The following is a 14,806-nucleotide window of genomic DNA, read 5'->3' as shown; positions in this document are numbered from 1 at the left end:
TCATACTATAATCAATTTGCAAACTATCAAACAACACTATGCTGGTCAACATTCATAATTTGACATCAATTTCGATTAATACTATCTTCTCATTCCCTTAATAATGAATTATTTGTCTAATCGCTCTCATTTGTTGTTACATGTTGTTCTTTGTTCTGGTACGTTGCACTTTCTACGGTAGGACGCTCGAAGATGTGAGCGGAATGATCAGTCTTTATTTTATCTTCTTAGTAAACCCTGCTTTTTGGGGAGTGTTTTCTTGATATTGTTTTGTCTACACCGGCTTTATTTTCATATCTGTGTATTTCAGGCTACATCCGTAACCATTCAAGTTATAACTCTCCCAGAACATGTTCGTTCCTCGAGTAGAGCCGTCGTAGTCTCCGTTGAGGTGTGTATATGCGCACTGAGCACAGTTGCTGTCACCATAGGGAAATGCCATGCAATAGTATTTATAACTGGGACAGTTAGACCGACAATAAGAAGCAGAATAATCACGTGTACAGAGATAATTATCATAGAACCACCAGGCTCCCCTGTGTCTCTCAGCACAGTCGAAAGCACTGGATCCATCGTTGTCCCGGTCTTTTGTACTGAATTGTTTGTTGTTGCTAGCAGACAAACGATGATAACCTGCAACAAACGAGAAAGACTAAATAAACCATTGAATATATAAATTTTGAACGGACCAAACATCGGATACAAGTTAAAAGGCAGTGCGTTTATGTCCTACCAAGCTAGGAACGTCAGTTTCGCTTTATGTTTTGTTGTTGTTTTTTGTCTGTACAATATTTCGTTTACATCTGTAGGTATTTTATATTTCCAAGTACGTTCATACAATTTTGTGATCATTCCGTTTGAAATACAGAGCCACAACAGGAGCCACATACAGATGGGGAAACTATTTAAACCAATTACTAGGGATGGTTACTAAAGTTGCTAATATACCTCTTTATTTTATATTTATTTATCGGCATTTATTTAAAATACTTATCATTCATTTATTTCCATTGATTCATATTTCTAAGTCCACAACTGATGTGTTTCCTATTCTATCAAAACTCGAATTATAGTTTTCTTGTTTTTGTCGGTGTTAAGACCTATAACCTCTTTAACAATATGTGTAATTTAATTTGCATAACCAAATTTTCATTTTCCACCAAGGGTTTTATTGCCATAGATTGTTCAGTTCTTTACCCGATTTTTATTGCACGTTGTAATCTTTGTATCTTTCAAAACTATCTCACACGTGCTGTAAACGTAGATTGAAGTTTACACTATACACATAACATATCATAAAATAAATAAGTTTAAATGAAGAATAGAACCGACATTGTGTAAAGTGATTTGACTATAAATGAAGTAGCTTATATTTTAGGTTTTGATAAAGTAACCGAAAGTTGATTTGTTACTTATACAGTAGGATTCCATGATATTGATTATTGGCACTTTATTATTTAATTCTTGTCGACATGTGAATGTAGTCTCGTATGTATAACTTCTTTGAACATACTGATTGGTTCAATTTTTTACTCTTGAAACTATACAGACGAATACTTGCAAAAATCATTCTACTGTTTCAATTTGCGATGAACGAAAATCCCTCGATGACTTTATATAATATGATTATCCTAAAATAGCTCCTCAACGTTTGCACATATGAGAATCATCGAATAAACACACCCCACTGGAAGTCTCGCTGCACAGTAACGAGAAGGGACATGTGACATGCTTCCAGATACTACAAACATATTATTTACTTCTGTGTAAGTTCGAAGTGTTGCGAGTTTTGTAGACAACAGCGCGCGGTGAGGCAACAAACATTTACGTTAAATTTCAGAATACTCGTTTAGGTTGGGATGCTAGTGGTGTTGATATTACCTTTCTCTGTATGATAATAACTAGAGCCTGGCTACTATTATAACATTTACTGTCATAGTCTTATAGATTGCGTATGGCGTACATTCCTATCATGTTAAGAGCTTGTTACGTGTAAACACGGCAAGGAGACCTGTGTTGCTAAGGAATAGCAAATCTTTTCGTCTGCTTCTCATGGCAATACACATTGTGTACAGTCCTGATAACCTACGTGCGTTCCAACTGCAGTTCACATGTTTGAAAGAAAATGGCAACTTTAGAATTAAAAATTTTACCATTCGCCAGCTATGAGATCAAGACATTAATTGTTGTAGAATAAACATTCAATAAGTACTAAAATAATTAAGTGCTACAGCGGAGCATGTCACATGACCTTCCATGGTTGGCATGTTGTTTGTCTTCGCGCGTATCCTAATTGACATACTCGTTCCAGATTTATGTTTGCGTCAATGATTAGAACATCAACTACTCACCTGTATTTCCACTGTGTGATCCAACTGATAGTCGATACTTGTTTGCCTCGTTATTAATACTAAAAGTCGAATATACTGCGTAATACGATGATGAACCATAGTCCCTTAGATCAATACGAAGCTTGTAGGTTTTCTGGTTGGTCATAGAGTGGATATATTTATTACCTAGCCAGGGGTCTTGATTTTTATTACCGAAACCGTTCTTGTAGTTCGACCAACCACGATAAAAGTCAACAGAGGCACTCGATCGTCGCTGGAAAACCTACGAAATGAAGAAAAATAGGTAATCCAACTATACAATCTACTAATCCTTAAGAGCACGAGATCCAAAGACATAAAATAGTTAACAAAGATATGTTTATTGTGAAAGTGAGATAATTCGCAAGAGTATTTTGTTTTTTGATTTTTCCCCTTAAAATGGTCAAGTTCATCTTAACGAGATCTGCAGTGCATCATTTTGTAGAATTTAAAGTATAATGTAAGGAGTTAGGAATTAAAATCCTGAATTGATTGCAAACTCACCGTCCATCCTCCTCCGTTTCTTTCCATCTCACAGTAAACCTGAATGCCGCTTGGCCAACCATCAGGGTAAATGGTGTCAAAACCATCACTGCGTGTACCGGAAACATAAAGCTCGTAGCAATCTTTTGGGACCACCTCGCGGGTGCACGTCTCTCCGTCCCCTTCGTAGTTTGGATTGCAGTAACATTTACGGACACCGCTCCTCATAGCACAGGTTGCGTGTCTACTACACTGGTAACTCTCATCTACAAGCCGGCTGTTCCTACAAGTTGATTTTCGTGTACATCTTGAATTGATGTAAAAGTGGCCCTCCTAATTTAAGATATTCAGCGAAAAGAAAAACAACAACCAATCAATGAATTATGAATTTGCGGTTGTCACAGTGAAATGTGCAGGATTTTACCGGGGGTTGGCCAATGAAAAATTCCGTAGCAGTGGTCACGTGATTCCCAACTAAACGTAATACATCCCTCGACTGACAGTTTTGACTGGACTGGCATACAAAAAAAATGGTCAACGGTCCCTGCCCAACCACGATGCGCACGCTACTCAGTTTTTGTAAATATAATGTGATTATTGAGTATAAATAGTAAAGGTTTCCTTCTTATTAAATGGACAATGATTTAAAACAAAGAATTATTTAAAAAAATGACCTGAAAGAGCCGTACTGACCCCTAATACACTTCCAATGTCAACAACGAAGCAGTTGTGGATGCACGTCACTCCGTCCCCTCGGTAGTTTTGATTGCAGTAACATTTACGGACACCGTTCCTCTCAGCACAGGTTGCGTGAACACTACACTGGAAACTCGCCTCTATGATCTTGTTGTTTTGGCAAGATAATCTTCGTGCACATCCTGAATTGACGTAAACATCGCCTCCCTAAGTTAAGATATTCAGCGAAAAGAAAAACAACTACTAATAAATGAATTATGAATTTGCGGTTGTCAATGTGAAATATACGGGATTCTAACGGTGGGTGGCCAATGATAAATTCCCCTGAAAGATCTTGGTAAGGGTATGGATCTTTATGAAAGTTTTGTGAAGTCTTTGAAGCCAACTCCGATGGATTCGCCATGAAAAGATACCGTCAAATGTAATAAAATGGCCTATTGTGACTATACATTAGGCCTACACTTAGTCTTAACCGCAAAATATCGTTAGTTGTATCCATGCATTTTAGTGTGAGGTTTTTGAGGCATGAACATCCGTAAGAGTAGTTTTGTGCTTCCTGAGTAAATGTAAGTAAAATATTTGTTTCTTATTATATGGAAAAATATCATGAGAAGCAAAGAAAATTCCCTAAAAGAATCATCATGACCATTAATACATCTCCTTTGTCAGCAACGAAGCAGTTACATTGATTCAGAGGGATGCATTGTTCTTGCTGTCTCAGATAATCACCAACACAAACACATTGCTCTGTTTCTGTGCGAGAGGTAGCCGAGATGCAAGTGTCAGGGTCGTTACAAGTCCTCTCACAGGTCTCATCGCTAAATATCTCATTAGCTGGACACCATTCAGGGATTGTTTATAGAGAAGAGGAAAGAAAAACATGAAAATAATAGTAACCTGATAGAGTCACGACAAATATGACATGTGGCATGGAGTAGTTTGTTGTCATTACTAAAATTCGTGGTTGTCAAAAGGATAAAGGAAAGGAACATACCCGCAGGAGCTGCTCGAATAAATGTAGAACAATTTAAATAGGTAATGGCCGTTCCTTACTTACATTAAAGTTCATATTTATTCAATATAACGAGATAAAACTCCATCATTTGTTGTGCAGATAGTCTGAAACCAGGTAGTCATGGCATTTTTTTCTGTTTCAGAGTTCTCTCGGTGTAAGTATACTGCTTTCTGGCAACAATGATAATTAATAACAACATCATATTTCTTTTCAAACTGGGAGACGAACCTGGTTTAATTGTAAAAATTATGTTGTACTAATTTTAGGTACGGTTCCGTGTATAGAGCCATAATCGATGATGAGTACGAAACATTCTTGTAGTGAGTGCGTAATCACACTTTGGCTAATTGAGGCATTTTGAAATTCTAGTATGGATACTAATAATACAAGATTAAGTATTTGAACTCGCACTAAAAGCTTGTACTTGCACTCATATCATATCATGTTGTAATTACTACGATATGTATTGTAGCGCCGTTGTACTCGCTGATATACTATATGAATACTCGTACTGTATATATTGTAGCAGTTTCTTCAAAACATATTTAACATGCCAAATTTACTTCCAACAGATCCCTTCGTTTTCAGAATAAACTGTTCATTTTCTGCACGTTCACGTTTGACATTTAATAAATGATCACGATTTGTTTGATTACTTTGGCGTTATATTTAATAATAATGTTAAAGACACTTACCATCTGATCTTTCGAATGTTCCTAAACTAGATATATGATAATCCCCCCATTCATCTGAGATACGAAACTCGTCGTATGTTACATAGTAAGTTTCTCCAGCAACGTTCTCAAAGTCGATTCGCAGTTGGTACCGCTTTTGATTTGTTAAGACGGCAGTTTTCTCATTTCCCATCCAATACTCACTGCCTGGAAAGCCAAAGCCATTTCTGAAGTCTTTCCAACTTCTACTAAAATTTACAGAATCCGATCTTCGTCGCTGTAATACCTTCAAAGAATATCTTACAAGAGTTTATCCTTTTATGTATTATGTTGAAAGAAATGATGAGTTCTTTGCTCTACTGACTGAGCTACCCAGCTGCTAGTTGGAGGTGAACCACACGTAGCAATTTTGGGGCTGAATATGAAGATCACAGAACTTGTAATACTGGTGTTTTTTTTTTTTTGTCCCTTTTCAAATTTGAAATAAATTTAATTGAATTGTAGATCCGTACAGAGTTCTACAGATTTTATAACATGGCATACTGTCATTACAATGCGATCCAAGTATTCCAAATTCATATTTTAACCAGTGTTCTATTGACATTTGAATTGTATAATATTACTTTTGTAATAACATGTTGTTGAAACTAACTAAATAAATCCCATCCCTGCCAGAAGAAGATGCATTATTAGTCTACTGGACTAACCCAATATACTGACAGGTTAACCAACTGTTTGCAGTTTGTTATTGCTATGGGTTATAAAATTCACGTTATGTAAAAATCCTCAAAGTTATAATATTTCTTAAAAGTTAATTATCTTTCAGATAGTAATCATATACATATTCCTTTATATCATAAAACAGTCGTCAACAACTAAAAAGGGTGCCCGGAGTGTGAGAAGCAAAGGGCAGAAGAAATAATACCAACTGAGTTAAAAAGAGTACATAAAAAATGGAAAACAGAAATTACTTCTGGATCTCTAACCATTACAATCTGAGTAAAGAGCTTACACTAGTGAGTGGACTAGTAACATGATATTTCTGATATCCATTTTGGTCACCTTGATATCGAGAGATAAAGCTTTAAATCTTTAAGGATAACAGCAAGGTAGCGAACAAGCCGGGTTACTTTGTTAGAAGACGGAGCTGGATGAGTGATTGAATAAACTTTCTGCTTGTGCAGTTTCACAGAATTAAAAACTGGTACAAAAAACAGAACAAGTTAAGGTGCATAATTTCATACCTTTTTTTCACTTGGAAATTCCAGCAGATGCTTCAACGATGTCCTCTTCAATAATTACGTAAGAATATATGGTGATCAACCCATGGTACAGCTATGCTACTTCTGAGGATTCAATGTTGATGGAAATAATATCAACTCATAGCAACAGTTTGTCAAGTTTGCTGGAACGAATATGACAGCGCCCTCTGTTAATTTTGTTTGCGCTGGATAGTCCCTTAGTTATCGAACACTCTCAAAACAAAGTTGTCAAACTAAGAAAAAAACTTGCACTTAATATGTTTTTTTTTCAAATTGACCAATTTACAGACTTAATAAACGAGTTAAATTAATCTCATCTATTTATTAATGTTAATTTGTATTATTTATATACCTATAATGATCCTATAATTCCCAGTATTCTCATCTTTGCACTGTTTGCTCACACTTAACGTCCACCTTGATCTGGACATATTTCCAAACTGTATTACTATATTGTATTAATATTTAGAGATGTTAGTGGTAAGATAACACCGTCTTTTCATATTTTCTACAATTTAGAGGGTAAATTTACAAAGTAACTTTATAATTCAGTTTGTTTTGTCTCACTGAAGACGTATTGTTTAATTAACAATATCAATAATTACTCTGTGTAGCATATTGTATTAAGAACCTCACAGCTTACGGAAAATAGCAAACTCAAAATACCTTAAGTGCTAAAAAGTCGCATCCGCTATTTGGACTTGATTTATCAGAAATCTTGTCAACTTTGTTCTTAGCTTCCTTTACTATACAGTCTTAAATAAATCTAGTACTGGACCTTCGTGAATGCAATTAGTAGTTGGTTGGGAACTTAGGAACACATGTTATAGTATTTTTGATTTTAAATAAAATGGATTATTTTCCTAACGAAAGGACTGTATACTTGGCAGAGGGTTGTAAAACTACAAACCACTGTGCGCATGGTATTCCATTTAATGGGACTTGTTTCAGAATAATGTTCAAACAACTATGAGCTCCTGAATAAAATGATGGCATGATGTCGAAAATTGCCAACTAGCCCTGCCCCCCCCCCTTCCCCACCCCCAAAACACAAACACGTCAAAAACAGGAGAGAAGAGAAATAATTTGTATGATATGATGATAAATTATAGTGATTTTTATTATTAATGACAACGCTAAGCAAAATGTTTGAACAGGAATTGAGGAAGGGGGGGGGAGGGGGGGTTATTTGATAGTGAAGCAGAAGAAGATAAGTATTACTTTTACAATAGTTCAGTGTCATCATTTATATGGCTATCGACTTCATAAGATTACAAACAGGGAAAGAAAATTTCAGAATGTTCGTAACAGAATAAATGTTTACTAAATGTTTTGTGTCTTTGTATCGTTACGTTTACACTTTCACGCAATTGTATATTCCAAAATTATTTTATTTTTATTTTTTATTTAAAATTTAAAATTATTTTATTTAAAAGTATTTTTATTTTTATTCGTTTGTGAGACTCGTACAATAATAAGTTTGCAAACTATCAAACAACAGTTTAACATTAATAATTTGCCATTCCCTTAAAATGAACTATTTGTCGATTCGTTCTGTTTGTAATTGTTGTTGCATTTTCTTCTTCGTTCTTGTCTATGACACGTCCAGCTGTCCGACGCTCTAAGATATGTATGGATCTGTTCTTACTTTCTAAGTAAAGTCTGCTCTTTTGATAAGTTATTTGTACGGTGTTTTATCTATACCGGCCGTATTTTCATCTCTGTGTATCGTATACCACAATCGTTTCCACTAAGATCATTCCAGAAGATGTTCGTTCCTCGAGTATAGCCGTCGTAGTCTCCGTTGAGGTGAGCATTAGCGCATTGAACACAGTTATCGCTGCCAACGGGAAACATTTCACAATAATAACTATGACTGGGACAGGATGACCGACACAAATAATAATCACGTTCACAGTCATAATAATCGTAGAACCACCAGGCTCCTCTGTGTTTCTCAGCACAGTCGTAGCTGCTCCATCCATCGTAGTCCCGGTCTTTTGTACTGAATTGTTTATTGTTGCTACCAGACAAACGATCATGATCTGCATCAAACGAGAAAGAGTACATAAACTGGTCAATTTATAAATTTTGAAAGAATCCAACATCGGATACACGTTAGAGGGCAGTGCGTTTTTGTTCTACCAAGATGAAAACGTCAATTCTGCGTATTTTGTTGTTTTTTGTGTTCAAAATTTAAGATACATGAGTAGGTATTTTGTCTTTGCAAGGAAGTTATTATACAATTTTGTTTTTGTTTCGTTTGAAATACAGTGCCACAGCACGAGCCACATACAAATGGGGAAACTAAACTAGAGTTTGGTTACTAGTGTTGTTAATATCGCTCTTTATGTTATATTTATTGACATTGTTTTACTATAATATTGTTTCATTATATATGTATACTATTTCTCTAAGTCCACAACTGAGTGGTTTCCTAGTCTATCAAAACTCGAGTTATTGTCTTCTTGTGTGTTTCGGTGTCAAATCTTATCATTTATTGAATAATAGTATGTGTAATTTAATTTGCATAGTCTGCATAATTTGCAAGTTATCAAGTTAACATTTATTCAACTCTTTGCTTGTTTTATTTTGTACCACATTGTTTAACTTATTCTCTTCTCGAAGCTGATTGAGGATGGACGCCGTGGCGGGGGGGGGGGGGGGGGCTGGACTGTGTCATTTTAGGAAAGCAAGGGTATGATTGAAAAAGCTAGTCCTGAGTAATTTAACCTGTTATTATTGCTAACAAAGGAATAATTGCAATTTGCTGCAAAAACCATCTCCTCACAAAACAAAAATGAATTAGACCGCATAAATCTTTCTGTCAATATTATGGTTGTAATATAAAATATGTCCGGCTCCAGGTTCCCTGTCCCACTAGGCAGGGCAATAAGGGTGTTGTTGCCATCGATTGTTTAATTCTTTACCCGATTTAGCACGTTGTAATCTTTGTATCTTTCAACCTGAGGCCACACGTTGGACGTATAAACGTAAATTGAAATCTGCATTATATACTTAACAGATCATGAAATAAATAAGTTTAAATGAAGAACAGTACCAACATTGTACAAAGGGAATTGACTATAAATGTAGTAGCTATTTTTTGTAAGGTTTTGACAAAGTAAACGTCGATGCGTTACGTTTACGAAAGGATTCAATAATATTGATTATTGGCACTTTATTATTTAATAATATGTGCAATCTAGTTTCGTAAGTATATCGTCTTCGAGCAGGTTGTGCCATTAAAAAGTGTTACTCTGGAAACTATATAGACAAATATTTAAAAATGAAACATTTCTGATTCCTCTGTTTGAATATTTCTGTAGATGTCTACTGTCTACTGCAATAGTCTTGTAAATTGCGTTTGGCGGCCATCGCTATCACGTTAGGCGTTTGTAACTCGCAATCACGGCAAGGAGACCTGTGTTGCTAGTATAGCGAATCTTATTGCCTGCTTCTTGTGTCTATACACATAGTCATGATAAGGTACGTTCGTTACAGCTGTAGTTTAAATGTTTGAAAGAAAATAGTCATTTTGGAATTAAAAATTGCAGTGAGCATTAAAAAAAGATAACATTTAGCCAGGAATGCGGTAGATGACATTATTTGATGTAGAATACACATTCAAGAAGTTCTATACAAATTAAATGCTACAGAGGAGCACGTCACCTGATCCTCCAAGGTTGGCATGTTTTTATAGTGTTGGCGCGTCTCCTAATTGACATTATCGTTTCAGATGTATGTATGCGTCGATGAGTAGAACATCAATTACTCACCTGAATTTCCACTGTACGATCCAACTGATAGTCGAAACTTGTCTGCCTCGTTATTTATGCTAAAAGTCGAATATATGGCGTAATACGATGATGAAGCGGAATCCCTTAGATCAATACGAAGCTGATACGTTTTCTGGTTGGTCATAGAGTGGATATATTTATTACCTAGCCAGTGGTCTTGATTTTTATTACCGAAACCGTTCTTGTAGTCCGTCCAACCAAGGTAAAAGTTAACGGAGGCACTCGATCGTCGCTGGATAACCTATGAAATGAAATCAAAAAGGTAATCCAACTGTATAATCTACTAATCCTTAAGAGCATGACATCTACAGCCATAAAATAGTTAACATAGATATGGATATTGTGAAAGTGAGATAATTCGCAAGATTATTCTGTTTCTTGATATGTTTTCCTAAAATGGTCAAGTTCATCTTTACGAAATCTGCAGTGCATCATTTTGAGGAAAGTAAAGTATAATGTACGGAAGTTCAGAATTTAAATCCTGAATTGTTTGCGAAACTCACCGTCCATCCTCCTCTGTTACTTTCCATCTCACAGTAAACTTGAACGCCACTTGGCCAATCATCAGGGTAAATGGTATAAACAGCATCATTGCGTGTACCGGAAACATAAAGATCGTAGCAATCTTGTGCACGTCTTGTGCACGTCACTCCGTCACCTTCGTAATTTGGATTGCAGTAACATTTACGGACACCGTTCCTCTCAGTACAGGTTGCGTAACTGCTACACTGGTAACTCTCATCTACAAGACGGTTGTTCCTACAAGTTGATTTTTGTGTACATCTTGAATTGATGTAAAAGAGGCCCTCCTGATTTAAGGTATTTAGCGAAAAGTAAAACAACAACTAATAAATGAATCATGAATTTGCAGTTGTCACAGTCAAATGTACAGAATTCCAACGGTAGGTGACCAATGCAAAATTTCTCTCGAATAATCTAAGTATTGGTATGAATCCTTATAAAAGTTTTATCAAGTATTTGAAGCCAACCCCAAAGTTGGAAGCAAAAGGATCAGCCATCAAAAAAAAAAGTAGCTGCATTTTTGGCATTCAACGGCTTATCGCAACTATATTTCAGGCCTACAAATAGTTCTAACCGTAAGAGTATTAAAAAAAGTATCCATTCATTTTTTTTGCCAGGCTTATCAGAATATGCACAACCGTAGGAGTGGTCTCGTGATTCCCGACTAAACGTTATACATCCCTTAACTGACAGTTTTAACTGGATTGGCGACAAAAAATGGGTCAATGGCACCTGCCCAAACATGATGCGAAGGCGACTCGGTTATAGATCTGTAAATGTAATACGATTATCGACAAGAACGAGTAGAAAAGGTTTCCTCCTAATTATATGGACAATGATTAAGAACAAAGCATTACAAAAAAATGACCTGAAAGAACCGTACTGACCCCTAATACACTTCCTTTGTCATCAACGAAGCAATTGTGGCGGCACGTCACTCCGTCACCTTGGTAGTTTGGATTGCAGTAACATTTACGGACACCGCTCCTCTCAGCACAGGTTGCGTGATCACTACACTGGTAACTCTCATCTACAAGCCGGTTGTTTCTACAAGTTGATTTCCATGTACAACTTGAATTGATGTAAAAGTGGCCCTCCTAATTTAAGATATTCAGCGAAAAGAAAAACAACAACCAATCAATGAATTATGAATTTGCGGTTGTCACAGTGAAATGTGCAGAATTTCAACGGTGGATGGCAAATGATATATCCCTTCGAATGATCTTGGTGTGAGTAAAAACCTTTATGAAAGATAATTTAGTATTTGAAGCAACTCTAAAGTAGGAGGCGAAGAGATCCGCCATAAAAAAAAAAAACTGCAAACACTGTATTCAACGGCTTATCGCGACTATACTTTAGGCCTACAAATATATAGTTCTAACCGCAAGACTATGGAAAAGTATCCATGGGTTTTTGTTATCAGGTTTATCAGTGGATACACACTCGTAGGATGTTGTCTCGTGATTCCCTACTAAACGCAATACATCCCTCGACTGACATTTTGACCGGACTGACAAAAAAAGGGTTAATGGCCCCTGCACAACCACGATGCGCACGCTACTCGGTTATATGTAAATGTAATGTGATTATCGACACGTATTAATAGAAAAAGTTTTATTCTTACTATATGGACAATGATTAAGAACAAAGCATTACAAAAAAAAAATGACCTCAAAGATCCGTACTGACCCCTAATACACTTCCTTTGTCATCAACGAAGCAATTGTGGGTGCAGGTTACTCCGTCACCTTGGTAGTTTGGATTGCAGTAACATTTACGGACACCGTTCCTCTCAGCACAGGTTGCGTGATCACTACACTGGTAACTCGCCTCTATAATCTGGTTGTTTCGGCAAGTTGATCGTTGTGTACATCTTACATTGACGTAAAAATCGCCTTCCTAGTTCCACGAAGAATAAAATTAATTATAATTTTGCGGTTGTGACAGTGAAATGTACAGGATTTCAGCGGTGGGTGGCAAATGAAAAATTTTCCTGAATGATCTAGGTAAGGGTATGGATCTTTATGAAATTTTTATGAGGTCTTTGAATCCAATTCCGATGTTGGAGTCCTCGAGCTTCTCCGTGAAAAGGTAGCTGTCAAATGTTGCATTACAACGGCATATTGCGACTTAACATTAGGCCTATACTAGGTTCTCACCGCAAAACTATCGTTAGTAGTATTCATGCATCATGGTGTAAGGCTTATAAGGGCATATACATCCGTAGGAGTAGTCTTGTGCTTCCTGACTAAATGTAAGTTAATGATTTGCTCCTTATTATCGGAAAATTATCATTAAATGCAAAGAACTTAAAATTCCCTGAAAGAAACGTACTGACCCCTAATACACTCCTTTTGTCAGCAAGGAAGCAGTTGCATTGGTTGAGAGGGATACATTGTTCTTGCTGTCTCAGATATTCACCGACGCAAACACATTGGTCTGATTCTGAGCGAGAGGTAGCCGAGATGCAAGTATCAGGTTCGCCACAAGTCCTCTCGCAGGTCTCATTGCTAAATATCTCATTAGCTGGACACCATTCAGGGATTGTTTCTAGAAAACAGGAAAGAAAACAATGTAAATAATAGTAACCTGATACAGTCACGATAAATATGTCATGTGGTATTGAATAGTTTGACGTCATTACTTAAATACGTGGTTGTCAGAAGGTTAAAGGACAGGAACATAAATTCAGAAGCTGCTCGATAAAATATAGAACATTTTAAATATGTAGTGGCCGTTCCTCAGTCACATTAACGCTAATTTTTATTCAATATAACGTTATAAAACTCCATCATTTGTTGTGCAATTAGTCTGAAACCAGTTAGTCACTGCTTAATTCTGTTTCAGAGTAAGTATAAGTATATTGATTTCTGACAACAATGATAATTAATGAAAACATCATTTTCTTTCCGTTGGTTGTTCTGATCAAACTGGGAGACACACCTAGTTAAAATGCATACGTTCTGTTGTACAGACATTAGATACGGTTCCTTGTTGAAAGTCACGGTCGGTGTTGAGTATGAAGCGGTCTTGTAGTGAGTGCGTAATCACACTTTAGCTAATGGAGGCATTTTGGAATTCTAGTATGGATACTAATGTAAGATTAAGTATTTGAACTCGTACTAAGAGCTTGTACTCGCACACATATTCATATCATGTTGTAATTGATACGATATGTATTTTAGCGCCGTTGTACTTGCTGGTATACTATATTTATAATCGTACAATATTGTATTACACTACACTACACTATTGTAGCAGTTTCTTCAAAACATATTTAACACGCCAAGTTTACTTCCAAAAGATCCCTTCGTTTCAGAATAAACCTTTCATTTTCTGCACGTTCACGTGGAATTTTGATAAATGATCACGATTTGTTTGATTATTTTGGCTTCATATTTATAAAAATATGTAAAAGACACTTACCATTTGACCTTGCGAATGAACCTAAACTAGATATAAGATAATCCCCCCATTCATCTGAGATACGAAACTCGTCGTATGTTACATAGTAAGTTTCTCCAGCAACGTTCTCAAAGTCGATTCGCAGTTGGTACCGCTTTTGATTTGTTAGGACGGCAATTTTGTCATTTCCGATCCAAAACTCACTGCCTAGAAAGCCAAAGCCATTTCTGAAGTCTTTCCAACTTCTATTAAAATTTACAGAATCCGATCTTCGTCGCTGTAATACCTTCAATGAATATCAAAGAAGTTAAGCGTTAACTGGGACGTGATTGAATAATCATTATTCGTTCCCTACTGCAACTATTACACAGAAATAAAAACTCATATTTCGAACTTCAGTTTGTAGTTTGGGCTAGAGGTTTACATTTTCCTTTGAAAAGAACTACACTGTACCTAAGTACAGTCTATTTTTTTTTTTAAATTACACAAAAATTAAAATAATTTCGTTTCGATAAAAATATCAAATACTTTGAAATAACGATTTTGTATTACATCGCTATATATTCGTCAATGCAAAATT

The 14,806-nt window shown here is 36.1% G+C and overlaps 2 protein-coding genes across 2 annotated transcripts; both read right to left on the bottom strand.

Annotated features, from left to right (window-relative positions):
• LOC139974467 (fibrinogen C domain-containing protein 1-B-like) lies at positions 1-3,845 on the bottom strand. The gene is made up of 4 exons (XM_071981641.1): positions 3,546-3,845; positions 2,874-3,185; positions 2,352-2,613; positions 1-633 (listed from the first exon to the last, which is right to left on the bottom strand). Exons 2-4 carry the CDS (start codon positions 3,078-3,080, stop codon positions 275-277), a joined length of 828 nt encoding a protein of 275 aa, XP_071837742.1. The 5' UTR covers positions 3,081-3,185; positions 3,546-3,845; the 3' UTR covers positions 1-274.
• A 6,425-nt stretch (positions 3,846-10,270) lies between these two features.
• LOC139972958 (uncharacterized) lies at positions 10,271-14,611 on the bottom strand. The gene is made up of 7 exons (XM_071979275.1): positions 14,594-14,611; positions 14,248-14,512; positions 13,160-13,371; positions 12,511-12,720; positions 11,709-11,918; positions 10,803-11,108; positions 10,271-10,540 (listed from the first exon to the last, which is right to left on the bottom strand). The coding sequence occupies exons 1-7, from the start codon at positions 14,609-14,611 to the stop codon at positions 10,271-10,273; spliced, it is 1,491 nt and encodes a 496-aa protein (XP_071835376.1).
• Positions 14,612-14,806: the final 195 nt, after the last annotated feature.

Source organism: Apostichopus japonicus, chromosome 9, assembly GCF_037975245.1.
Source record: "Apostichopus japonicus isolate 1M-3 chromosome 9, ASM3797524v1, whole genome shotgun sequence".
Taxonomy (NCBI): Eukaryota; Metazoa; Echinodermata; class Holothuroidea; order Aspidochirotida; family Stichopodidae; genus Apostichopus; species Apostichopus japonicus.
The sequence above is the reverse complement of the archived record's forward strand: the minus strand, read 5'-3'. Positions and strand labels throughout refer to the sequence as shown.

Bases quoted from the DNA above. Each gene is read 5' to 3' on its own strand.
- LOC139974467 (XM_071981641.1), bottom strand. From the start codon at position 3,080: ATGAGGAGCGGTGTCCGTAAATGTTACTGCAATCCAAACTACGAAGGG. The intron at 2,614-2,873 runs GTGAGTTTGCAA...TTCATTTCGTAG, and splicing joins GAAACGGAGGAGGATGGACG to GTTTTCCAGCGACGATCGAG. The intron at 634-2,351 runs GTGAGTAGTTGA...CGTTTGTTGCAG, and splicing joins ATCACACAGTGGAAATACAG to GTTATCATCGTTTGTCTGCT.
- LOC139972958 (XM_071979275.1), bottom strand. The intron at 12,721-13,159 runs GTCAGTACGTTT...TCGTGGAACTAG, and splicing joins ACAAAAGGAGTGTATTAGGG to GAAGGCGATTTTTACGTCAA. The intron at 10,541-10,802 runs GTGAGTTTCGCA...TTCATTTCATAG, and splicing joins GTAACAGAGGAGGATGGACG to GTTATCCAGCGACGATCGAG.